The sequence below is a fragment of the Mobula hypostoma genome, chromosome 4, assembly GCF_963921235.1.
Source record: "Mobula hypostoma chromosome 4, sMobHyp1.1, whole genome shotgun sequence".
Lineage (NCBI taxonomy): Eukaryota > Metazoa > Chordata > Chondrichthyes > Myliobatiformes > Myliobatidae > Mobula > Mobula hypostoma.
The window spans coordinates 113,485,669-113,512,239 of record NC_086100.1 but is presented as its reverse complement, the minus strand read 5'-3'; the positions used below and the strand labels follow the sequence as shown (position 1 = coordinate 113,512,239).

Here is a 26,571-nt window from a genome sequence, read left to right as displayed (position 1 = left end):
CAACATGGATTTATGCGTGGAAGGTCATGTTTGACAAATCTTACTGAATTTTTTAATGAGGTTACTAAGAAAGTTGACGAGGGTAAAACAGTGGATGTTGTCTATATGGACTTCAGTAAGGCCTTTGACAAGGTTCCACATGGAAGGTTAGTTAGGGAGGTTCAATAAGGCATTAATATGGAAGTAGTAAAATGGATTCAGCAGTGGCTGGATGGGAGACGCCAAAGAGTAGTGGTGGATAACTGTGTGTCAGATTGGAGGATGGTGTGTAGCAGTGTGCCTCAGGGATCTGTACTGGGTCCAGTGTTGTTTGTAATATATATTAATGATCTGGATGATGGGGTGGTAAATTGGATTAGTAAGTATGCAGATGATACTAAGATAGGTGGTTTTGTGGATGATGAGGTAGGTTTTCAAAACTTGCAGAGAGATTTAGGCCAGTTAGAAGAGTGGGCTGAAAGATGGCAGATGGAGTTTAATGCTGATAAATGTGAGGTGCTACATTTTGGTAGAACTACTCAAGATAGAACATACATGGTAAATGGTAGGGCATTAAAGAATGCTTTAGAACAGAGGGATCTAGGAATAATGGTGCATACTTCCCTGAAGATGGAAACTCATGTGGATAGGGTGGTGAAGAAAGCTTTCGGTTTGCTGGCCCTTATTAATCAGAGCATTGAGTATAGGAGTTGGGATGTAATGTTGAATTTGTGTAAGGCATTGTTAAGGCCAAATCTGGAGTATTGTGTACAGATCTGGTCACCAAATTATAGGAAAGATGTTAATAAAATAGTCATGGTCATAGTCATACTATATTGATCCCGGGGGAAATTGGTTTTCGTTACAGTTGCACCATAAATAATAAATAGTAATAAAACCATAAATAGTTAAATAGTAATATGTAAATTGTGCCAGGAAATAAGTCCAGGACCAGCCTATTGGCTCAGGGTGTCTGACCCTCCAAGGGAGGAGTTGTAAAGTTTGATGGCCACAGGCAGGAATGACTTCCTATGATGCTCTGTGTTGCATCTTGGAGGAATGAGTCTCTGGCTGAATGTACTCCTGTGCCCACACAGTACATTATGTAAAGGATGGGAGACGTTGTCCAAGATGTCATGCAACTTGGACAGCATCCTCTTTTCAGACACCACCATTAGAGAGTCCAGTTCCATCCCCACAACATCACTGGCCTTACGAATGAGTTTGTTGATTCTGTTGGTGTCTGCTACCCTCAGCCTGCTGCCCCAGCACACAAGAGCAAACATGATAACACTGGCCATCACAGACTCGTAGAACATCCTCAGCATCGTCCGGCAGATGTTAAAGGACCTCAGTCTCCTCAGGAAATAGAGATGGCTCTGACCCTTCTTGTAGACAGCCTCAGTGTTCTTTGACCAGTCCAGTTTATTGTCAATTCGTATCCCCAGGTATTTGTAATCCTCCACCATATCCACACTGACCCTCTGGATGGAAACAGGGATCACCGGTACCTTAGCTCTCCTCAGGTCTACCACCAGCTCCTTAGTCTTTTTCACATTAAGCTGCAGATAATTCTGCTCACACCATGTGACAAAGTTTCCTACCGTAGCCCTGTACTCAGCCTCACCTCTCTTGCTGATGCATCCAACTATGGCAGAGTCATCAGAAAACTTCTGAAGATGACAAGACTCTGTGCAGTAGTTGAAGTCCGAGGTGTAAATGGTGAAGAGAAAGGGAGACAAGACAGTCCCCTGTGGAGCCCCAGTGCTGCTGATCACTCTGTCGGCCACACAGTGTTGTAAGCACATGTACTGTGGTCTGCCAGTCAGGTAATCAAGAATCCATGACACCAGGGAAGCATCCACCCACATCGCTGTCAGCTTCTCCCCCAGCAGAGCAGGGCAGATGGTGTTGAACGCACTGGAGAAGTCAAAAAACATGACCCTCACAGTGCTGGCTGGCTTGTCCAGGTGGGCGTATGCACAGTTCAGCAGGTAGACGATGGTATCCTGAACTCCTAGTCGGGGCTGGTAGGCGAACTGGAGGGGATCTAAGTGTGGCCTGACCATAGGCCGGAGCAGCTCCAGAACAAGTCTCTCCAGGGTCTTCATGATGTGGGAGGTCAATGCCACCAGCCTGTAGTCATTGAGGCCCCTGGGGCGCGGCGTCTTTGGCACAGTGACGAGGCAGGACGTCTTCCACAGTACAAGAACCCTCCAGAGCCTCAGGCTCAGGTTGAATACATGGTGAAGTACTCCACATCGCTGAGGGGCACAGGCTTTGAGCACCCTGGTACTGACACCATCCGGTCCTGCAGCCTTGCTTGGGTTGAGATGTTTCAGCTGTCTTCTCACCTGTTCAGCTGTGAAGCCCACCGTGGTGGTTTCGTGTGGGGAAGGGGTATAGTCATGAGAGCAGGGTGGTGGACTGTGAGGAGGAGTAGGAGGGGAGAGTGGAATATGTGTTGGTTGGGGGCCGACAACAGATGGCTCATGTGGGGGATGGGCAGGGGTCACAATGTCAAATCTGTTAAAGAACAGGTTAAGTTCATTGGCCCTGTGCACACTGCCTTCAGCTCCTCTGTTGCTAGTTTGCCAGAACCCAGTGATGGTCCTCATCCCCCTCCAGACCTCCCTCATGTTGTTCTGCTGGTTTCCACTCAAGCTTCCTCCTGTACCTGTCTTTAGCCTCCCTGATCCTGGCTTGAGAGAGTACAGAGGAGGTTTACTAAAATGTTGCCTGGGTTTCATCTCCTAAGTTACAGAGAGAGGTTTGGAGCGTAGAAGGTTGAGGGGGGACTTGACAGAGGTGTTTAAAATTATGTGGGGAATTGATAGATTTGACATGGTTAGACTTTTTCCATTGAGAGTGGGGAAGAATCAAACAAGAGGACATGGGTTGAAAATTAGAGGACAAAAGTTTAGGAGTAACATGAGGGGGAACTTCTTTACTCAGAGAGTGGTAGCTGTGTGGAAGTAGCTTCCAGCAGAAGTTGTTGAGGCAGGTTCTATGTTGTCATTTAAAGTTAAATTGGATAGATATATGGACAGGAAAGGAATAGAGGGTTATGGGCTGAGTGCAGGTCGGTGGGACTAGGATAGAGTAAGAGTTCGGCACGGACTAGAATGGCCAAGGTGGCCTGTTTCTGTGCTGTAATTGTTATATGGTTATATAAGTTTTGTGAGCTGCCCACAAAATGTCACCGTATATCACCAGCACCATCTTCTATATTGAACTTCAGATTTCTCTATCTCCTACCCAACGGTAGCTGCAAAAAGATGACATTGCTCGAATGGTGGGGAACTTTGATGATGGATGTCGTCTTCTTGAGCATTACCTACTTTAGATACTGCCAATGGAAAGAAGGGATGCACCCATAAGGCCCAATGCTCTTTGCAGCTTCTTTCGTTCCTGTGCATTCAAGTTACCGTACTGAACTATGAAACAACTAGTCAGTAAACTTCTAACAGTACAGCTGTAGAAATTTGTGGAGTGTTTGATGACAAAATGAATCACTTTAACCTCCTAAGAAAGTAAAGACACTGGTGCACTGTCCTTATGATTGCATTTATATGCTGGGCCCAGGACATGCAACCCAGTATGTTAACACTCAGGAATTTAAAGCTGTTGGTGATCTCCACTGCTGATCTCCCAATGTAGACTGGAGCATGTTCACCGTCTTTCCCCTTCCTGACATTAACAATCACTCTTTAGTTTTGCTGACATTAAACAAGTGATTGATTTTGCAGCACCACTCAAACAGGTTTCCTATCTCGCTCGGGACTGCTGACTCATCACCACCTGTGATTCGTCCAACAACAGGAGTGTTGTCAGCAAATTTGAAGATGGCATAGGAGCTTAGCCACACGATCGTGAATGTATAGAAAGGAGAGCAGGGGGTTAAATAATTAGCTTAGAGGTTCACCTGTTTTAATAGTCAGCGAGAAGGAATTAAGGCTGATTTATACTTGTGCGTCAACTTGACACCGTAACCTACGCAAGTTGCCTACGTGTGTTACGAGCATGTATACTTGTGCGCTGGTGTGTCTGCATCGCTCTGCAATTCAGGCACGTTATGCATGCGCATACACCTGCCTGCACAAGGCTTCATGGTCATGGTAGTCTTTCTCGGGGTAAACAAGTTTAAAGCAAGTGTCTTTTTTCGTAAAAGCGAGATGTGTCCTCCATAATTTTGGAGGTCTGTAAAGCTTTATGGAAAGCATTGCAGCCGGAGTCCCTTAAGTCGGCCAATGGGAAGCTATTGCAGCGTAGGAGGAAATGCGATGCTACCAGGCAGACCAATCACAGTTGTTGCGGTCTGCGTTGCTGCGACGCAAAGTTACATTTTGGAGAGGTGCGAATCAGGCTATGGCATAGAGATCTGTGTAGGCACTGCGTCGGGTTCGCGGCGACGCCGCACCTATGGCGTCGAGTTGATGCATAAGTATAAAGCAGCCTTTACCAATGCTCTCTGATTGAAGTTACCTGATGGGGAAATTGAATATCTATTTGCAGAGCAAGGTACAGAGGACCAAGTTATGAAGCTTGATGATGAGTTTGGATGGGATAATTTTGTTGAATGTCAAGCTATAGTCAATGAGCAGCAGTCTTGTGTACAATCTCCTGTTGTCCAGATGGTCCAGAGCAGAACGAGGAGTTGGAGAGATCATTTCTGCTGTTGGGCCAGTAGACAGACTGGAGTGAATCTAGGTCATCTCAGAGGCAGAAGTTGATTTGCACCATATCCAACCTCTGAAAGTACTTAATTATGGCTGATGTAAGCGATAATGGACGGTAGTTATTGAAGCGGGTCACCAGCTTGTCTTGGGCACTGGTACAATAGATTCCTTTTTGAAGCAGCTTGGAACCTCAGGCCACTGAAGTGAAAGATTGAATTTGTCCGTAAATAGACCAGTCAGTTGATCGGCACAGGTCATTAGCACTCGTTCAGGTATGCAGTCTGGACAAGACGCCTTTTGTGGATTCGACCTTTGGAGGACATACGGACTTTAGTCTCATTGTCTGAAATTACAGAGTCATCCGATTCTTGTTAGTATGTTATAGCTCTCCCTATCAAAGCGTGCATAAAAAGCATTCAGCTCATCTGGGTGGTAATCTTATGTTACCTGATCTCACCTTGCAGGAAGTTATATCGTACGAGCCCTGCCACAGCTGTCAAGCGCCTATCTGTGATTCCAGTGTAGTTTGAAATTGCCTCTTTGTACTCACAGTAGCCCTGTGCAGGTTGTACCTAATTTTTTTTTCTATCGCTCTGTTTGCCTGTCCTAAATGGCACTGATCTAGCCCTCAGTAGATTAGAAATGTCCTGACTCACTTAGGGTATTGGTTGGGGAAGACTTAGAATGATTTTGTGGATACATACTTGTCCACGTATATCCTTATGAAGTAGGTGATGACTGCGGCATATTTACTTAGGTTCACTGACGAATCCATTGACTCAAAGCAATCCCAGGTTCACTCATCCACCTCTTCCACCTCTTCCATTCATCTCTTCGTGGTCCCCTTCACTGGTGTCATGCCCATCAGACTTTGGCTGTATGCAGGCAGGGGAAGCACAGCCAGGTGGTCAGATTTACCAAAGAATGAGTGAGGGATGGAGCAGTAAGCTTACTTGATGATGGTAAGGCAGTGGTCGAGTGTGCTAACTTTTCTAGTATTTCATTGATAGTAGTTAGGCAGAGAATTTAATTCACTGCTTATGGGAAGTTATATTGAAGTTGTGTAAGATGTTAATGAGGCCTAATTTGGAGAATTATGTGCAGATTTGGTTGTCTACCTGCAGGAAAGATGTAAATAAGGTTGAAAGAGTACGGAGAAAATTTACAAGGATGTTGCTGATGACTGGAGGATGTGAGTTATAAGGAAAGATTGAATAGGTTAGGATTTTATTCCTTAGAACATAGAAAACTGAGGGGAGATTTGACAGAGAAAATTATGAGGGTATAAATGGGGTAAGTGCAAGCAGGATTTTCCACTGAGGTTGGATGGGACTACAACTAGAGGTCATGGGTTAAGGGTGAAGGGTGAAAAGTTTAAGGGGAACATGAGGGGAAACTTCTTCATTCAGAGAATTGTGAGAACGTGGAACCAAGTGGTGCATGCAAGCTCGGTTTCATTGTTTAAGAACAGTTTGGAAAGGTACATGGCTGGCAGGGGTATGGAGGGCTCTGGTCCGGGTGCAGGTTGATGGGAGTAGGCAGTTTAAATGGTTCAGCATGGACTAGATGGGCTGAAGGGCCTGTTTCTATGCTGTATTTTTCTATGACTCTATAAGAGAGGTGCATAAAGGATCAGTCAGTGCCTTACAACAGCAGAATTGTAAAAGCAGAAAAATGCAGATAGTGAAAATTTGAAGTGAACATAAAAAATGCTGGGGAAACTCAATAGGACAGGCAGCAAATTGTAGAAAAAATAGTTAATGTATCACATCAAAGATGTTTCAAGAACATGGAAAATGAGAAAGCCTTTTGGTTTCAAATTGCGGAGAAAGTGGGGGAAGGAGGAATAAGACTGTAATGATCTGAGGTGACCCGAAGCATCCCTGCCTCAGCTACCCATGTGTGCAGCCGATCATGTTTCAAATGAGAATTAAGTATCAAATCCATAAGGAAAACTTCAATTTGCCTTTAATTTAAATTTATGAGTGGAATATTGGATGTTTTTTTAAGGGCATGCACGCCTCTGTTCCAGCAACAGGAACATTTTGCCCATTATGAACTCACAATTAGAACAATTAATATAAAGGTAAATGCTCAGAAACTGTACTGCAGAGACAGAGCGTTGCTCCAGGAGATAGATAGATAGATAGATATCAGGAGATATCATGTGATATATTGCACTCTGAATTTTATGATCATCAGTGAGTGAAATTCATTTCAGAAATCCAGAGATCTACCCATAACAGCAGCCAATTATTCACTGAATTGTCTTTGTAGCCTTGGTAGCATTTGGCTTTCTTTCATCTCAGGATACCTAAGAGAAAAGTTATCACTGAGTGTTGAGAATTACACTGTCCTTGTTACTTGCAAAGAATCAATAAATCAACACCTGAGCATGCAAATAAAACACTGATACCAATAATAACCTCCAAGGATATAGTGACCTGAATGTACGTTCTAGCTTCTCCAAACAAACTGAACGATGCAGGTATTTTGGATCCTGGCTGCAGTTTCATTCTCATCCTGCACTGCAGACCAACATGACAAATGCCCTCTCTTTTGCAGCTTTTGGGGCCAACTGTGTGAAAATGTAAATTTGTAGACAGTAGGTAGGTGGAGACAAAGTTCATTTTGGTATTATGCTTTGGACATTTGACCTCACCATAACTCCTTAATAAAAACTAGGTATTATAAACAGAATATTCATAAAGGGCTATGTTGACATATCAACTATGTATATATGAATGTATTATCAGGTACACCAATCTCATATGCGGAAAGTAAAATTTGTTGAAGACATGCAGATTTATATGTTGTACCCCTTGTTTTTCAATCCCAACACCCATTATCTTAATGAGCCAAAACTCAAGGTACTGCAGTATCCTGATCAATGGGCTGAAGAAATGAGCGACAAACTCAGTTTATTTGCAACCAGTGCCTTTGGCAACTGAAACCAGAGACCTTTGGTGACCAATAGCTGGGGCCCAGAGCACAGGTGCCCGGAACCTCAGAGGCTGGGGTGTCCAGTACCATCAGGGGGTTAGCAGACAGAGCAGTTCAGAGCCTGGGGATTCTGGTGCCACGTCGTCCAGAAGTGAGGTCTGAAAAGTAAGGGGTCAATACTGAACCAGCATTACAAATGTCACAATCTAGCAACGCATCATGAAATCTTACTTGTTGTGGTGTGCCCAGGTAAGTTGGTCTAGGTTCCTCTGAATTGCCACAAAAGGCATAAGAACATGAGAATGCATATGAAATGGCATCATCCTGTGCACACCGACACAGAAGGCACACCAGACATGCAAGGCTAAATCAGTGTGAGACATCTCCAGTTGAAATTCCTGAGTTGTCCAAAATGAACTGATTAAGTTTCATTTTGTTCTTAAATAATCAATTTTTGTGTAAGTTCTTAGTATGACTAAATGATGAAATGTGAAAAAGGACACTTATTTTTAATAAAGCAAGTCAAGCAAAGCACTTCTGAGATTCAGTATCCAATCTGAATCGCCCCACTTTTAAAGTTAATTATCTATTCATAGCAGAAGGATTATATGGTTCCTTTAACAAAGCAAAAAAAATTCCCAGACGCTTCATAGGAATAACATCAAATGCAAATCTTTGGTGCTGCTCCACAATGAGATGCTGAGCCAGAACTTGAAGGGAAGTGGAGTCCAGAAGCAGAACTTGAACTTGCCCCAAATCCAAGTACTTTTCTAGAGTTATCTGTCTTATCAGTCTGTTCATGGGAACCATAGTATATTGTTTAGTAACCTAGAGGCAGAACCAACAAATATCATTGACTTGTAGAGGAGAAGTTTAAATCCCGCCCTGTCATTTGGGGATTTCAATTTGGTTAGTTAATTAATCTATAATAGGAGGATAATAGTTCCATTGATAGCAACAATCACCTTACTACATTTTCAAAGTATCTGGTTCACAAATATCCTTCAGGGAAGGACACTGCCAAGCTTAGTGGCCTAGCCTGTATGTGATTCCAGGAACTCAACAATATGGTTCATCCTAAACTGCCCTTTGAACTGACCAACAAGACACTTTTTTGTATCATGCTGCTATTGTTAAGCACAGCACAGTAAAACCAGAAGGACCACCTGACCCCAAATCAAGGCATGTCACCTCCAGTCCAATTGACATTCAAAGTCCTTTTCACATGCAGCAAAAGATTGGTGTCCAAAACAAAAGAGCTGTTCCACGGACTAGTCGAGCAATAGTCAGACATTGCCATATTCCCAGAGTCATAGCTTATTGTTGACTTGCTGAAATCCTCCTTCACAATGTACAAGTAGATCCTGTCCTACTGAGAGGATAAATATGTAGCAGCACAGTGGTGTGCATTTGGGATGGAGTGGTCCAGAGAATTATCAGCATTAACTTCAAACCCCATACAGTCTCCTGGCATCATGGTGAACACCTGGAAAGAAACTTCCTCACAATTATCAACCTATAGTCCCTTGACAGATGAGGAATCTGTTTGAGAATAGCAGGAACACAAAAGGACTTCGACATCCATCACATGGTACCACCATCACTGAAGGACAACAAAGTTTACAGTAGGTGGTGGGATAAATCAATGTAATCTCATTCCCACCAAATAATCTGTAGCAGGTGCGTCTGTCCCTGGAAGTATTGATAGCAGTAATCATGCACAGTCTTTTTTGAGACAAAGTCCCAGATTCTCTCTGAGGTCATTCCCCAATCAAATTTCTGGAGGGATGCAAAATGACACAATTAAAATTAATACTGATATTGCATTTCATTGTGACATGGTCTTTCATTTCTCTGGATCAATAACAAATGGAATGGTATTCTACATTATCTGTAACATAGAGAAAGGGTTACTGACACTGTTGTAACCAGGTTGCAGAAAGGCACACCAGAATAACCGCTGTGTGTATTTAATAAAGAGTTGCCATGAAAAAGTCAGACTTGAAAAAGCAATACAAAATTGACAGAGCAAAGCAATACTACAGCCAGCAGATCAGATATTTTTGCTGGCATGTTCATTCGTGTATGGTGGGGACAACCAGTCAGATAGTTTGAAGGAGAGACCTCGAGATCATTCTAGCAGCACCAACAGCAAAGCCCAACGTATGTGCTAAACAGAAGGTTGAAACATTTGTAACAGTGTCAATGGGTGATCCATCGCAATGTCTGCTTGAGTAAGTTTAGCTTCAACATCTCCACCTCACCCCGTACATACTTTATCAAATTGAGGAGTTATATTGATAATTTTCATTCAGTATTGAAACCTATTGAATGTTGAAAGGCCTCAGTAGATTAGATGTGGATGTTTCCTATGCTGGGGGAGTCTAAGACCAGAGAGCGCAGCCTCAGAATAGAGGGATGTCCTTTTTTCTTTAGCCAGAGAGTGGTAAATCTGTGGAATTTGTTGCCATAAAGGGCTGTGGGGACCAATTCATTGGGTGTATTTAAGGCAGAGGTTGATAGATCTTTGATTAGGGCATGAAGTGTTACAGGGAGAAGGCAGGAAATTGGGGCTGAGAGGGAAAATGGATCAGCCATGATGAAATGGCAGAGCAGACTTGATGGGCCAAAGGACCTGATTCTGCTCCTATATCTTATGGTGTTATGGATTTTTAAAGAATGAATCTCACAAGACTCAGAATTACGAATGAGGAACAGCTCCATTTTAGTTCAGCAAGATAAGTTTGGCCAAATAGTCAATTGTTTTCCTTACACCTATATGATCTGCAGCCTTACTAGACTTTTTTTTTCTTCTCTACTCAGCCAAAGTATACACAACATTGATAATGAACAAATCTGTATTACAAAATTGTGAAAGTTAGGAACTGAGATGAATGTTTTATACTTTCTGGAGCTGAGATTTTTTTGTATAATGCTGTTTTGAAGGAGGACATCAGTGATGTTCTGGAAAGGAAAGCCTCATCCTGGAACAGATGCGGCTGAGGGAGAGGAACTGAGAGAACAAAATGGCTCCCCCACTCTCCTACCTTTCACCTCACCTGGTTTCACCTATCACCTTCTAGTTTGTAAAACTTCCCTCCCCCCTCCCCCCACCTTCTTATTCTGGCTTCTTCTCCCTTTCTTTCCATTCCTAATGAAGTGTCTTGGCCCGATATGCCGACTCTTCATTCCTTTCCATAGATGCTGCCTGACTTGTTGAGCTCTTCCAGCATTTTGTGTGTGTCACACATTTGTACATCATCTTGTGGACTTGTGGTTGACAATCAGCTGTTGTTTACTTTGCTGAATTCTTTATTATTTCCTGTATAGACTTTATGTCCTTTATGTACAGACACTCCTCTGCCGAGCGTCACTTTATGGACATATGACCAACCTATGTATATAAGATAACTTATGTACTTATATTTATTGTGCTTTTTATTATTATTATTGTGTTCTTTATATTCTGTTTTTATTTTGCTGCATCAGATCCGAACTAACAATTATTTCATTCTCCTTTACACCTATGCACAGGAAATTACATTAAACAATCTTGAATCTTGAATTTTGAAAGTGTAATTTATTTCCATTTAAATGACTATTATTAAAAGCTATTTCTGTTCTTTAGGTTTGATTTTGTGGAAATTGAAGATTTAAGTGACGGCACCATTATTGGACGGTGGTGTGGTGCCAATGAAGTTCCAGGAATACAAACATCAAAGGCAAACCAAGTCAGGATACGATTTCAATCCGATGAGTATCTGGCATCAAAACCAGGCTTCTGCATTTACTATACACTTTTAGAATCTGTAAGTAACTTAATTCTTTTTTAGAGAATAATCATGTGGACTTAATAGTGCAACTTAAGGAAATAATTGAATGAACTTTCCATATATCTCATAATCACCAAGGCATACTCAAGAATTTGAATCATTAATTCGTTGCAGGAGAAATCTATCATCACCTCACTCATTGAAAATTACCCATTGAAAATTACCCTTAGCCTCTCCATATTTGAAGGATGTAACTGAAGAGGAAGAACCTCACTATATCTGTTGGCCTAGAAGCTAGGAAAAAGGTTGGGTAGTCACTTGCTCATCATTGAGAATGGAATTGTAAAGGAACTTTACGACAGACTTTGAAAAGGGCAGGAAGGAAGGGAGTAGATAGACCAGAGAGCTGTGTGTCTGCTGTTGGGGTTGAAATGTGCTTGGCTTGGGAGAAAAGGAGGACAGCATCTGAGCAACTGACAAGATGGTCTGTTGTAATGACAAAGTAATTTATGATCTTCTCCCATATACTAAATAAGAAGGTCGAGAAGGGAAGTGAGAAATACTTTGTAGGAAGAAATTAAACAGTTTTGCATTCCTAGGGTAACAAACAGTTTTGGTAAGTGAGAAAATGGCATAGTCATGACTTACACAGACTCCAGCCTTATCTACCAGTAAATGTCTGAATTACTTTCCCACAGTATAATTTCCAGCCTTTGTTCCAGTCTATGCCCTTGGGAGATCAAAAAACAGAGCAGACAAGATAAGGCAGTGCGATGGTTTCGATGGGAATTAGAACTTAGGTGTGGAGGTGGGGATGTGTTTAAGCCAATTGGTCACTCCAAAAATCTCATGAGGGTGAAGGGCTGATTGAAGTTTTGAAAATACTTAGTAAATGAATTGAGAACAAATGTTTTGAATGACAGGCACAGAAGCAGATTTAGAAAGGGAAAAAATAAAGAGATCAGCCCTTGTGGAAGCATCAAGAGATGAGAAGAATGCGAGAAAAGCAAAACATTATGGGGGATAGAAAGAATTGAGCACTCTAATGCCTAGGAATTTCATACATGTCGTTATCTCCCTTTCACAAAATGTTCCAAGGACTGGACGCATAGAATTAGATCACTTTTGATGCAACAAGTTATGTCTTTAATGGAATCTCTGACACATTAGGCCACCAGAGATACAAAATTGGTTTATTATTGCCACATGTACCAAGGCAGAGTGAAAAGCTTGTCTTGCATCCTGTTCATACAAATAAATTCATTACAACAGTGCATTGAGGTAGTACAAGGGAAGACAATAACAGAACACAGAATAAGATTCAAGATTCAAAATTGTTTAGTGTCATTTCTGGGACACAAGTGTAAAGAGAACAAAATATTTGTTACTCTGGATCCAATGCAGCCTGAAAAAAACACAGAAAAGTAAAGAACACAATAATAATAAAAGAGCACACTATGAATATAAACACATGAGATAGCTTATATACATAGATTAATTGTATGTCCATAAAGTAGTGCTGGTTTGTACATAAAGTGACTGACAGGAAATAAGAAGGTAATGGTGGAGTTAGTGGGTGGAGGTGTTGATCATCTTCACTGCTTGGGGAAGGTAATCTGATGGTCCTGATGTGGATGCCACATCACCTCCATCCTGACGGGAGTGGGACAAACAGTCCATGAGCACGGTGTTTGGGATCCTTCATGATGTTACCGGCCCTTTCCCAGCATCTTTCTATATATATATGTCCTTGCTTGCAGATAGACTGGTTCCAGTGATGTATTGGGCAGTTTTGACAAGGTGTCGTACAGCCTTCCCTGTCCTCTGCAGTGCAGTTTTCCTACCAAACAGTGATGCAGCTTGTTAGGATGCTCTCTACTGCACATCTGTAAAATTGCTTAAGTATGAATGTGCAAAGTTTAGCTGTCTTTGGCCTCCTCAAAAAGAAGAGGCATTCTGGACTGTGTGGGATGTGTAATGGGACCGTGAGGGGTTGTGTGTGACGTGCACTCCCAGGAGTTTGAAAATGCTTGCAGTTTCCGCTGCTGTGCCACCGATGTAAAGTGGTGTGAGTTCTCCTGAAGTCGATAACTATTTCCTTTGTCCTGTTGGCATTAAGGAAGAAGTTATTTGTCTGGCACCAGGCCTCGGGCTCTTCTACCTCCTCTCTGTAGGCCGTCTCATCATTGTTGGTGATGATCCCCGCCACTGTCGTGTCATCGGCAATCTTGACGATGCAATTGCTTAGGTGTTTGGCCATGCGGTCATGTGTGAGCTTTCTGACTCTCTGAGGCCTGTTCATCAGGAAGTCCAACACCCAGTTGCACAGTGGTGCATTTAGGCCGAGGAGTAGGAGTTTGTTTACCAAAGTCTGTGGGACAATAATGCTGAATGCTGAACTGAAATCCAAGAACAGCATTCTGACATAACTGTCTTTGTTTTCTAGATATGACAGGGCCAGGTGCTTGACAGATGCTATGGTATCTGTTGTATAACGGTTCTGTCTGTGAGCATAACGATGGGTGTCCAGTGTGGCAGGAATGAAGTTTTTGATGTGACCCGTTACCAGCGATTCAAAGCATTTCATCATGATTGGCATCAGTGCCAGCAGGCTGTAGCCAGTTAGTTCTGAAGGTGTGGACAGGGATGATGGAGGCTGATTTGAAGCATGTGGGGACAGCAGCCTGGATGAGTGAAGTGTTGAAGATGTCAGTGAGCTGGTCTGCACACAGCCTGGGATGTTGTCTGGTCCGGCTGCCGTGGGGGGTGGGGGGGGGTGGTGACTCTCTACAGAATCCTTCTCATGTTTGCTGCTGTTACAGACACTGGCTGCTCACCTGGAAGTGGGATAGCTTTCATGGGTGGCATTAAGTTGCATGCCTCAAAGTATGCATAACAGTTGTTACAGTGTCACAGTTACAGAGAAAGTGCAGTGCCTGCAGAAAGTAAATCGCAAGGCCACGCGAAATAGATTGTGAGGTCAGGAGAGTATCTGATTGTATTTAAACGCAAACAACAGGAATTCTGCAGATGCTGGAAATTCAAGCAACATACATCAAAGTTGCTGGTGAACGCAGCAGGCCAGGCAGCATCTATAGGAAGAGGCGCAGTCGACGTTTCAGGCTGAGACCCTTCGTCAGGACTAACTGAAGGAAGAGTGAGTAAGGGATTTGAAAGCTGGAGGGGGAGGGGGAGATGCAAAATGATAGGAGAAGACAGGAGGGGGAGGGATGGAGCCGAGAGCTGGACAGGTGATAGGCAGAAGGGGATACGAGAGGATCATGGGACAGGAGGTCCGGGAAGAAAGACGGGGGGGGGGGTGACCCAGAGGATGGGCAAGAGGTATATTCAGAGGGACAGAGGGAGAAAAAGGAGAGTGAGAGAAAGAATGTGTGCATTAAAAAGAGTAACAGATGGGGTACGAGGGGGAGGTGGGGCCTAGCGGAAGTTAGAGAAGTCAATGTTCATGCCATCAGGTTGGAGGCTACCCAGACGGAATATAAGGTGTTGTTCCTCCAACCTGAGTGTGGCTTCATCTTTACAGTAGAGGAGGCCGTGGATAGACATGTCAGAATGGGAATGGGATGTGGAATTAAAATGTGTGGCCACTGGGAGATCCTGCTTTCTCTGGCGGACAGAGCGTAGATGTTCAGCAAAGCGGTCTCCCAGTCTGCGTCGGGTCTCACCAATATATAAAAGGCCACATCGGGAGCACCGGACGCAGTATATCACCCCAGTCGACTCACAGGTGAAGTGATGCCTCACCTGGAAGGACTGTTTGGGGCCCTGAATGGTGGTAAGGGAGGAAGTGTAAGGGCATGTGTAGCACTTGTTCCGCTTACACGGATAAGTGCCAGGAGGGAGATCAGTGGGGAGGGATGGGAGGGACGAATGGACAAGGGAGTTGTGTAGGGAGCGATCTCTGCGGAATGCAGAGAGAGGCGGGGAGGGAAAGATATGCTTAGTGGTGGGATCCCGTTGGAGGTGGCGGAAGTTACGGAGAATAATATGTTGGACCCGGAGGCTGGTGGGGTGGTAGGTGAGGACCAGGGGAACCCTATTCCTAGTGGGGTGGTGGGAGGATGGAGTGAGAGCAGATGTACGTGAAATGGGGGAGATGCGTTAAAGAGCAGAGTTGATAGTGGAGGAAGGGAAGCCCCTTTCTTTAAAAAATGAAGACATCTCCCTCGTCCTAGAATGAAAAGCCTCATCCTGAGAGCAGATGCGGCGGAGACGGAGGAATTGCGAGAAGGGGATGGTGTTTTTGCAAGAGACAGGGTGAGAAGAGGAATAGTCCAGATAGTTGTGAGAGTCAGTAGGCTTATAGTAGACATCAGTGGATAAGCTGTCTCCAGAGACAGAGACAGAAAGATCTAGAAAGGGGAGGGAGGTGTCAGAAATGGACCAGGTAAACTTGAGGGCAGGGTGAAAGTTGGAGGCAAAGTTAATAAAGTTAACGAGTTCTGCATGCGTGCAGGAAGCAGCGCCAATGCAGTCGTCGATGTAGCGAAGGAAAAGTGGGGGACAGATACCAGAATAGGCACGGAACATAGATTGTTCCACAAACCCAACAAAAAGGCAGGCATAGCTAGGACCCATACGGGTGCCCATAGCTACACCTTTAGTTTGGAGGAAATGGGAGGAGCAAAAGGAGAAATTATTAAGAGTAAGGACTAATTCTGCTAGACGGAGCAGAGTGGTGGTAGAGGGGAACTGATTAGGTCTGGAATCCAAAAAGAAGCGTAGAGCTTTGAGACCTTCCTGATGGGGGATGGAAGTATATAGGGACTGGACATCCAAGGTGAAAATAAAGCGGTGGGGGCCAGGGAACTTAAAATCATCGAAAAGTTTAAGAGCGTGAGAAGTGTCACGAACATAGGTCGGAAGGGATTGAACAAGGGGTGATAAAACAGTGTCGAGGTATGCAGAAACGAGTTCGGTGGGGCAGGAGCAAGCTGAGACAATAGGTCGGCCAGGACAGGCGGGTTTGTGGATCTTGGGTAGGAGGTAGAAACGGGAAGTGCGGGGTGTGGGAACTATAAGGTTGGTAGCAGTGGATGGGAGATCCCCTGAGCGGATAAAGTCGTTGATAGTGTGGGAGACAATGGCCTGGTGCTCCTTAGTGGGGTCACGATCGAGGGGTAAATAAGAGGAGGTATCCGCGAGTTGTCGCTGTGCCTCGGCAAGGTAGAGGTCAGTACGCCAGACTACAACAGCACCCCCCTTATCAGCGGGTTTAATAATAATGTTAGGATTAGTGCGGAGGGAGTGGAGAGCAGAGCGTTCCGAAGGAGTGAGGTTGGAATGGGGACAAGGTGCGGTGAAGTCGAGACGGTTGATGTCCCGTCGGCAGTTGGCAATAAAGAGATCCAGAGCAGGCAGAAGACCAGAGCGGGGTGTCCATGAAGAAGAGGAGGGATGAAGACGGGAGAAGGGGTCATCGGTGGGGGTGGAAGAGTCCTTGCCGAAGAAGTAGGCTCGGAGACGGAGACGGCGGAAGAAAAGTTCCGCATCATGGCGAACACGGAACTCGCTGAGGTGTGGGCGAAGGGGGACAAACGTGAGGCCCTTACTGAGAACAGAGCGTTCTGCCTCCGACAGTTGAAGGTCGGAGGGGATGGTAAAGACCTGGCATGGATGAGAGCTGGGATCAGAGGGGGGAGGGGGGAGGCTGGGGGTGTCAGTGGAGGGGGGAGGGTTGGGGTGAGAGGAAGATGGAGCCTCTGAGGGCCCAGGAGCTGACGGTGGGATCTGAGGAAGACAGGGCTGCGGAGTGGTGGTGGGGGAAGGGGAGACGGGAGTCACAACAGCAGCACATAAAGACCCGGCCTGGAGTTCAAGGCTGGAGTCGCAGTTGGTGGTTGCGCGATCGCTTTGAATGTCTCCATGGTCGTTGCTGGAGTCCGGGTTTTGAATATGTCCTGAGGTGTTGGAGCCGCCGAGACCAACGGCAGGGGCCGCAACCGAAAGTTCATGCCTGCTAGCGTCGGGGCCGGCAGGCTCTGCAGTCCGTAGATGTAAGATCTTTTTAATGCACACATTCTTTCTCTCACTCTCCTTTTTCTCCCTGCGTCCCTCTGAATATACCTCTTGCCCATCCTCTGGGTCACCCCCCCCCGTCTTTCTTCTCGGACCTCCTGTCCCATGATCCTCTCGTATCCCCTTCTGCCTATCACCTGTCCAGCTCTCAGCTCCATCCCTCCCCCTCCTGTCTTCTCCTATCATTTTGCATCTCCCCCTCCCCCTCCAGCTTTCAAATCCCTTACTCACTCTTCCTTCAGTTAGTCCTGACGAAGGGTCTCGGCCTGAAACGTCGACTGCGCCTCTTCCTATAGATGCTGCCTGGCCTGCTGCGTTCACCAGCAACTTTGATGTATGTTATCTGATTGTATTAGTGGACCATTCACTAGTCATATAACATTGAGATAGAGGCAATCCTTGAGCTTGGTGGTGCATGCTTTCTGGTTTTTGTATCCTATGTCCGATGGGAAGGGAGAGAGGAGAGAATGACCAAAGAGGATGGGGCCTTTGATTTTGCTGGCCAATTTTCCAAAGCAGTGAGAAGTATAGAGAGACTACTTTCTGCGATGTGCTAAGCAGTATCCACGATTATGCAGTTTCTTGCAGCCCGGGGCAGAGCAGTTGTGATGCATCCAGATAGGATTCTTTCTATGGTGTATCAATAAAAAAATGGTGAGGGTCAAAGGGGGAATGGCAAATCCTGAGGAAATGGAGGCTTTGGTGAGCTTTCTTGGCTGTGTCATCAACATGGTTAGATAGGCTATTACTGATTTCCACTGCAGTTTTCAATCTCAACCTCAGCACCATTGATGGAAACAGGAACATTACAGGGGATGCACATTGAGCCCAAATAATATACTAAATATACTAATAGAGCACTGAAGGGATTTCTAATAATAAATGCAAACAAAATATAATCAGACAGGGAAAACAAAAGGAGGCGATTAGAAGAGATATGCAATTTAAGTGTAAGAATTATATTTGAATTAAAAAGTCAGTGATTGCTACAGAAACTTTTTAGCCTATTCAATATTATTATTTGTTGCAGTAAACATCAGACTATCAATCAACTAATGTTCAAAACTACATAACCCATTAGCATGTTTTCTGGTGATAAATATCTTCCTTCCAGAAACTGATGCATGGAAATATTGGTTGTTAATCTCTTATTTTGCTGATCTGTAATCATACTATTCTTCATTTATACATGAGATCTCACTGCCCTGCCATTAAGGTGGGAGAGTTCTATTAAATTTGGAGTGTGAAATACCTTCAAATTCCGCACTTCTGTTTTATACCAATTAGAATCAGTGTCAGGTTCATTACCACTGACGTGTGCTGTGAAACCTGTTGCGTTGTGTCAGCCGTATAGTGCAAGACATAAAAATGGGCATGTTACAAACAGAAATAATGCAAAAGAGGAATAGTGAGGTAGTGTTCATGGGCCATTCAGAAATCTGATGGCAGAGGGGAAGAAGCTGGTCATTAAACAATGAGCATAGGCTTCTGTACTCCATCTGAAGTGGGCCTGTACCAGATGGTGAGGCTCCTGAACGATGGATGCCACCTTCTTGAAGCAGCGCCTTCTGAAGATGCCCTCAGTGGAAGGGAGGCTTGCACTCACGATGGAGCTGGCTGAGTCAACAGTCCTCTGAAGCCTTTTTTGCTCCTGCATATTGAAGCCTCGGTACCAGGCAGTGTTGGAACAGTCAGAACTCTCTCCGCGGTACATTTGTAGAAATTTGCAAGTCTTTGGTGACATACCAAATCTCCTCAAACTGCTAATAAAGTCTAGCCATCATAATAATGCATTAAGAAATTTATTACATCATCAGCAGTGATGAGCTTGCCTGGCTATTCTGGCCTTAGCTAGTTTTAACAGATCTTCAGACCTGTTATAATGTTACAGTATCACGGAGCCATGTCTATTCATGGTAGCAAGTCCTTCAGATGTCTGCATCTGCACTAACCATCAAGCAGTTAAAGTGATTCCATTTTTCCATCTGCATCCACATTGCCCACTCCCTGCTCCCCCAACTCTCCAATCGCCCACATGCACTTGGGGCACTTTAATTAATCTACCCATCAATATGTCTTGAGGAAATCAAAGCATCAGAGGGAAACCATTTGGTCACGTGGAGAACATCATTTCACAATAGTGAATGTGTTCTGTTCAAATTTATTGTTGTCATTGGTATAAATGCTTTGAAAATTAGCTTTGTTCAGCAGCAACACGGTACATTACAAAGATGATAAACATAAGTTAGTATAAACTACATCAATGTAAATTATCCATAATAACAGAACAGAATTATCATAACAACATTAGTGCAAATTGAGGGAAAAAGTGTTATCATCCGGGGTAGTATTGATGTACAAACGTAATTCTGATGACAGTGGGGAAGAAGCTGTCATTGAGCCTTGAGGTGTGGCTCTTCAGGCCTGGAGATGTGCAAATGCAAAAGTATCATATCAAGATCTACCCAACTGCAATTTCTAAGGGAACAAAAACAGTGCACCTGAATGGTTCATATAGTATATGTTTAGTAAAAAGAACCAACCAGCAAAGTCATTAATATTGACAGATGTCCTTTCGCTTCCTCAGAATGCTTAAGCAATTATCACTGGCAATTATTTTTCAAGTGATGTAAAAGCTGAAGTATGCCAAACATGCTTTCTTAGACTAAGTAAAGGCAATGGTTAGTCTTGTAAGACCATGGATCTGCGCCTGGAAAGTCTTCACTCAGGCCTGGGCCTGGGCAAGGTTGTATGGAAGACCAGCAGTTGCCCATGTTGCAAGTCTCCCCTCTCCACAACACCAAGGAAAGGGCATTAGGACGCATACAACTTGGTACCAGTGTCGTTGCAGAGCAATGTGTGATTAAGTGCCTTGCTCAAGGACAGAACACGTTGCCTCAGCTGGGGCTCGAACTCACGACCTCAGGTCACTAGTCCAATGCCTTAACCACTTGGCCACATGCCCACACAGACTAGGAGGATTTTAATTAACTCCACAGTTTTAACAACAGTGTAGGAAGGCAGAAGAAATTAAACAAATACAGGAATTCTGGCTTGAGGCTCAGAAGGGAATAATACTCTTCAGTGAAAGGAATAAGAAAGATGCTGACACTTGTAAAGCACAACTATCTTCAAATTAGGGAAGAAGAAAAACCCAGTGTAACAGTTAGTTATATAATTTTATAATAATGAATGTGTGCAGCATTTCAAGTCAATTCTGCCCAACGACTGACAACTTAGATGATATGAGTTAGCTTTTATAAGAAAAACATTAAATATTTTAGAAATAGTGAAGGACTGGCAGTTGAAGTTATTTAGAGACCTGAATGCCGTTTTCTACAAATCACAGTAAGTTAATATGCAGCTACTGCAGGTAATTAGGAAAGCAAATGGTATGTAAGTCTTTATTACAAAATGATTGGAATATAAAAGCAAAGGGCCGTGAAATTGGGCTTTGCAGCTTCAGTTTCTTCAGTGATGTGTAAACTGTTTAGTTTCCAAATTTAATCTCAGATAGAGTGTATATTTTTAACTTGTGTTGCTTCTCAAAATAAAAAAAACTTTGTAGTTCATGTGACACTCCTTCTGCTAATTATTCATAAAGTATTAGGTTGGCTTGTTTGTCCTTGTGCGACGTTGATTTGATACCGTGTTTTACCAAAATGAATTCTCCTAATCCAGCTAATTCAATGTGTTGATGACTCACAAGGAACTCTGCAATTAGCAAAAAAAAAGTTTATTTTAAATGGTGAGCAGTGGGTAATGTTGATATTCAGAGGAACCTAGATGTACTTGTATCCAACGTGTTGTAGCAGGCAATCAGTAAGATGTATGATACGTTTGCCTTTATTGAAAAATGAATACAAGAGTAAGGAAGTCTTACTGCAATTATGCAGTCAGTAGCTACTTTATTAGGTACACCTGCTTATTAATGCAAATATCTAATCAGTCAATCACGTGGCAGAGACTCAATGCATAAAAACGTGCAGACATGGTCAAGAGGTTCATTTGTTGTTCAGACCTATCGTCAGAATGGGGAAGAAATCTAAGTGACTTTGACTGTGGGATGAATGCTGGTGCCAGATGAGGTGGTTTGAGTACCTCAAGAAATGCTGATTTCCTGGGATTTTTATGCACAGCGGTCTATAGAGTTTATAGAGAATGGTGCAAAAAAAACAAAAAAAAAAATCCAGTAAGTGGCAGTTCTGTGGGCAAAAATGCTTTGTTGATGAGAGATATCAGAGGAAAATGGTCAGTCCGGTTCAACCTGACAGGAAGGCAACGGTAACTGAAATAATCCAGCATTACAACAGTCAGGTGCAGAAGAGCATCTCTGAATGCACAACACATCGAACCTAGAAGTGGATGGGCTATAGCAGAAGAAAACCACAAATATACACTTAATGACCACATTATTAGGTATAGAAAGTGCCTAATAAAATGGGCACTGATCGTGTATGGCCTTGATGATACCACATCTGGGGTGGTGCATACAACTTCAGCTCCCAGCCCTAAGAAAGAATGGATATGGGGTTGGCTTTATGATGAGAATTCAGTAGCTTGGGATTGTATTCATTAGAGTTCTGAAAAATGAGAGATATTTTTGAAATTTGCCTTAGGGTGCAGTGAACATTATACCTTTTAATGAACAGAATCCACATTGCGACTCTGAGAAGAGGTTGCTGGAGGTGGGCTCTTGACACAGACAGCAGGGAGATCCTCGCTGTAATCAGCTCAGGGCCAACAACCCTGACTGGTAAAACAAAATTGTTACGGCAGCAGCGATGAAGAATCCTTCTACATCTGACTGTGACGGTCTTCCGAGTCTTTACCAGGATTTGCATGACTGACAGTAGTGGACACCAAGAGGAAGCTATTGACAAGATGAGGGAAGCCCGAACACTGCCAGAAATGGAAGACCTTCGTTGCTACCCTAAATGCCAGTGGCATAATGGGCAGCAAGTCAGTAAGTAAGGGTGTCTTTGGAGTGAGCTTTCTTGTCCACTTACTTGCTAATCTCACCTTTCCAGAAATTTCCAAAGGCTCTTCTTGTAATCACTAATTGGCCATCAATTTCCTGATTTTTTCATTGTCTGTTTTTAATTATGCCATTTGACAGATCAGTTAAGGTCTGTTAAATCTGTATTGATAGGAACATCTCTAAAAGGTCTCCATAATGTAACAATGTCATAACTCTAATCTGCAGGGCATGTATAGGGTGAGCTAAAGCTCTGATTATCTTTTAGGATAGCACTTCAATTTAATGTTGAAAGTAGTTTTGAACTCCAGAAGATTAAACAGTATAATAATTAAACACTAAACCAAATAACAGATCAAAAGCTTGTTTGAATGGGTCCAGTTACTGAGAATGTGTATTTAGAGGCCCTTTAGAAGAGAAAAATGTGGACAATTAGGAGCTGGATTCCTTTTCCATTCCAGAATGTAGATAAGGAACCAACCTCTGTAAATGAACAACCTCGAACATTAGAACTAGGTTTAGAAAGAGTGCAGAGGATCTTAAGTTCAGTAATGTTTTACTTAAATTTTCTGTTTAGTATTTCAGATAATTTTATTCCTTTTTCCATCCTTTACTTCAATGTCAGGGGTGGCAGAAGTTTCTGCTTGAAGGGTTGTGGTCAGTTTGGAGCAGATTTCAGCAAGCTGAAGTTACTGCTGGCTGTTCTGTGTGGATGATGAGCTTGTACATGGAGGTCATCGTGCAAGCACTTTGATCAAACATTGTAAAACACTTGCTGAACAAAGTTTTACTGTGCACACAAGTGTTCAGGCTGGTTTACTGTAAACGCATCTGCTCTTTACAATAGAGGTACTCCTCCTGTCCCTGTTTGCTGCCTTCACCTTTCTCCCTTCCCATATTATGAATCGCAAATTTTCTTGCTTTTTGCTTCAGTCTCCTTCCTGCCCCTCCTGTTTTTCATTTGCCCTACCACCATGATCCTCTCTCCCAACCACACCACCCAGAAGTCTCGATTGTCTCTCCAATGTTCCTCAATGTCTGGCAGCACAGTGAAATTGCAGATAGTGCAACCATCTCAGAGTTTGAGTGGTGAAGTCTCCCATTGCTCTGTGGATTTACTCCACTCATGCAGGAGGCCTGCTGAAGATAAAGAGCAACACTACAGTGAGAAAGATTAACAGGGTATCAGGGCGATAACACAGCCTTTTTGCACAGGGATTGGGTTTGTTGCAGTCTCATGATTAAGCTCAGTTCTGTTATCTGGCAGCAAGGTTAAGCTGGACACAAATTTCCATGAGCAGCCATGTTTGAGAAGGTGACTGATGGAGTCAGTAGAGCTTTTGTGAGGTCAGCAAAGGTCCCCTGCAATTGATACCACTTCCCTTGAAATTAATGTATGGTGAAGGTCATGTCCATTGTGCGTAGAGATGCACAGGATCCATACTGCATCTTGGGACAGTTCTTTTCCCATTGTAAGGAGGCATCTAAGGATGACACGGGCAATGGCTTTCCCTTTTTCCAGACAGCGGGATGATGTCATCATCACATTTCAAAATGTTTTAACTCTGACTCTTTGGCAAGTTCACAGACCCTTAATCTATTCATCCATGTTACATCACTGTTAAGCCCCAGATGAACGTGCTAAAATCCAGTGAGTGTAGAAAGTGAGAATAACAGGAATTTCATATCTTTAGCTTAAAAATTTGAAATCAAAATTGAAAATCCAAGGAATATTCAGAAAGTTGGCAGCTTCTGCAGAAGAATAAACAGTAGTAACATTTTGGGACAATGACTTCTTCTGGAACCTCACAACTCTTGGCTGCAGTTTACAAAACCTTAATGTTACAAACTTTGGGTTGATAGATTGAGTGAAGATGAAAGGACATTGGCCAGGGTGGTGGAATGGGCAGACCACAGTGGATGAAAATTAATGCTGAAAAGAGAACAGAGATCGGGGGGAGGAGGGTGTAATTTGTTCAAAGTGACAGGGCAAATTTAAAAATTTTTAGGAAAAGTATTTGTGATCCTTGACTTTATAAACAAAGGAAATATGGTACTGTTCAACATAAGAAATGTTAACTTCCCTTCTTCTAACACAGGTGTACCCTTTAGTGAGGGAGGCCAGACCTGTACACAATATTCAGGTGCTGCCATGGCAACCAAAGTCCCCTGGACTGTTCAGTATTATACCAAGTTCAAAACCACTTTCCAGCCTGCTCTCCATTCCCTTTGTTTTACCTCTAATTAAAGGTGTACGTTGATTGGGCCTGAAATTTCCTGACAGCCGTGAACCATCTATGCTCACCACCAGTTTCCCACTTTTTTTGGGTTGGATCTTCTTGTGGTAACTTCCTGAATGAAATCAGTTCTAACCTCATTGGCAAGGCCCTTAACGTTGCAGGACCTTTAGTTATATATGACATCATGTGGCAGGCTTCTTCAATCCCCACTCATAGAAATGCTCCAACCACTGGATAGCCCTAGACAAATTAGTAGAAGCATTCATATTTATTAAACTTTAATAACCATTAAAAAATCATTACCCTGCCAAACCCAGTGAGAAAGTTATATGCTTCAATAGGATTATCAACTTTTCTAAAGTTAACTGAGTATAGACCAGTCTGCAAGATCTCTTCTTACCTGAAGAAACTGCCATTTCAGAAATCAGTCTGGTGAATATTAACTTCACTTCTTCTAACATAAGTGAATCCTCCTTTAGTGAGGGAGACTGGACCTGTACACAACATTCAGGGTGAGGGCTAACAAGCTATCTATATAATTGGAGTAACATATCTCTAAACTTGTACTAAAATCATCTTGCAATAAAGATCAATATGCTATTTCCTAACTGCTTGTGTACCTGAGAATCGTGTGTAAGGACATCCACCTCCATCGAATACCAATACTTTTCAATCTCTTACTCAGCAGTAGGATGTTAGATAACCTATGGTAAGGTACTTGCCTGCTGGTGCTCCAAAGCCTTTCCACTATCTGCAAGGCACCAGGCACAAGTTAGGAGCATGACGGATAAGTCTCCAGTTGTCAGGGTGGATGCAACTCCACAAGAAAGCAGACCACCAGTCTGGCACCTCATCCACCAGCCTAAATAGTTTCTCCATCTACCATTGATGCACAGTGTGTACCACCTACAAAATTTATAGAAGTTACTCAACCAACTCCAAATCCAAATGAATGATCTCTACCATCAAGAAGGCCAAGGCCATTAGGCGTATGAGAACAACGTTATCATCATTTCTTTCCTCAAGCTGCACAGCATCCTGAACAGGAAATATGTCACAGGTTTTTCATCATGACCGAGCCTGAATCCCTACCAATGAGCACTCTGGGAGTATCTTCATCAGAAATAGTGAAGGGGTTCAAAAAAATCCGCTGTATCTCAATAGATAAATTAATAATTTACCTCAGGTGGGTAGTTAAATGGTTAAAAACAGTGGGGAATTAAAAGACATGTGAGAGAAAATGGGGTGCAGGAAAGAAGTAGATCATGGCATTGTTCTGATGGCCAGCATAGTACCAGTGGGCATAATAACCGCCTTCAATGTCACAAAATTGTCAATGACGTCCTAGAAAGTGAACCAATCAACAAAACTTTACACATTCGAAGAATGTTTTAAAAATTGCAGATGCTGGAAATCTAAAACCGAAACAGAAAATGTCAGTGTTACACCTCAGTATCGGGTGCAGGTAAGCGTGTTCGAGGAGGAGCACCAGTTCAAAAAAATACAGATGGTAAGCCACAACAGCACGTTTGTGCAAAGGAGTTTTATTTAGTGCCAGGTGAAAAAAATGTAAAAGCTGCCCAAAAGTCATGAAGAAAAAAAGTAATTACAATTAGACAACTGAAAACAAACATGTACAAAAATGTACAAATATACAGAGGCTTTCTGCATGACACACTTTGTCTTTAACTTTCCAATATAACTATTCACCAACCTCCACACCTCTTTAGCAAAGCTAGACTGTGGGTTTAAATCTGCCTTGCCCTGGCCTAGAAGGACCAGGAAATTCTATTGTTGGTCTGGGGTGTGGGGGTGGCTGGGTGGGGGGGGGCGGGGGCGGGAAATCACAATAATTATTTCAGATGCAGAAATGAAACATTTTAAACAGGGACTCTAACATCCTACAGTTTTATTCCACAACAGCTGCCTAGTTAAACCCA

At 43.2% G+C, this 26,571-nt stretch overlaps 1 protein-coding gene across 1 annotated transcript in view; it reads left to right on the top strand.

The window, feature by feature from the left end:
- Nucleotides 1-26,571, top strand: part of pdgfc (platelet derived growth factor c) — a 319,996-nt gene that overhangs the window by 174,022 nt on the left and 119,403 nt on the right. Inside the window, exon 3 of the mRNA XM_063045025.1 lies at nt 11,230-11,410. Coding sequence (XP_062901095.1) covers nt 11,230-11,410 — 181 coding nt within the window. The remainder of the gene's footprint in view (nt 1-11,229; nt 11,411-26,571) is intronic.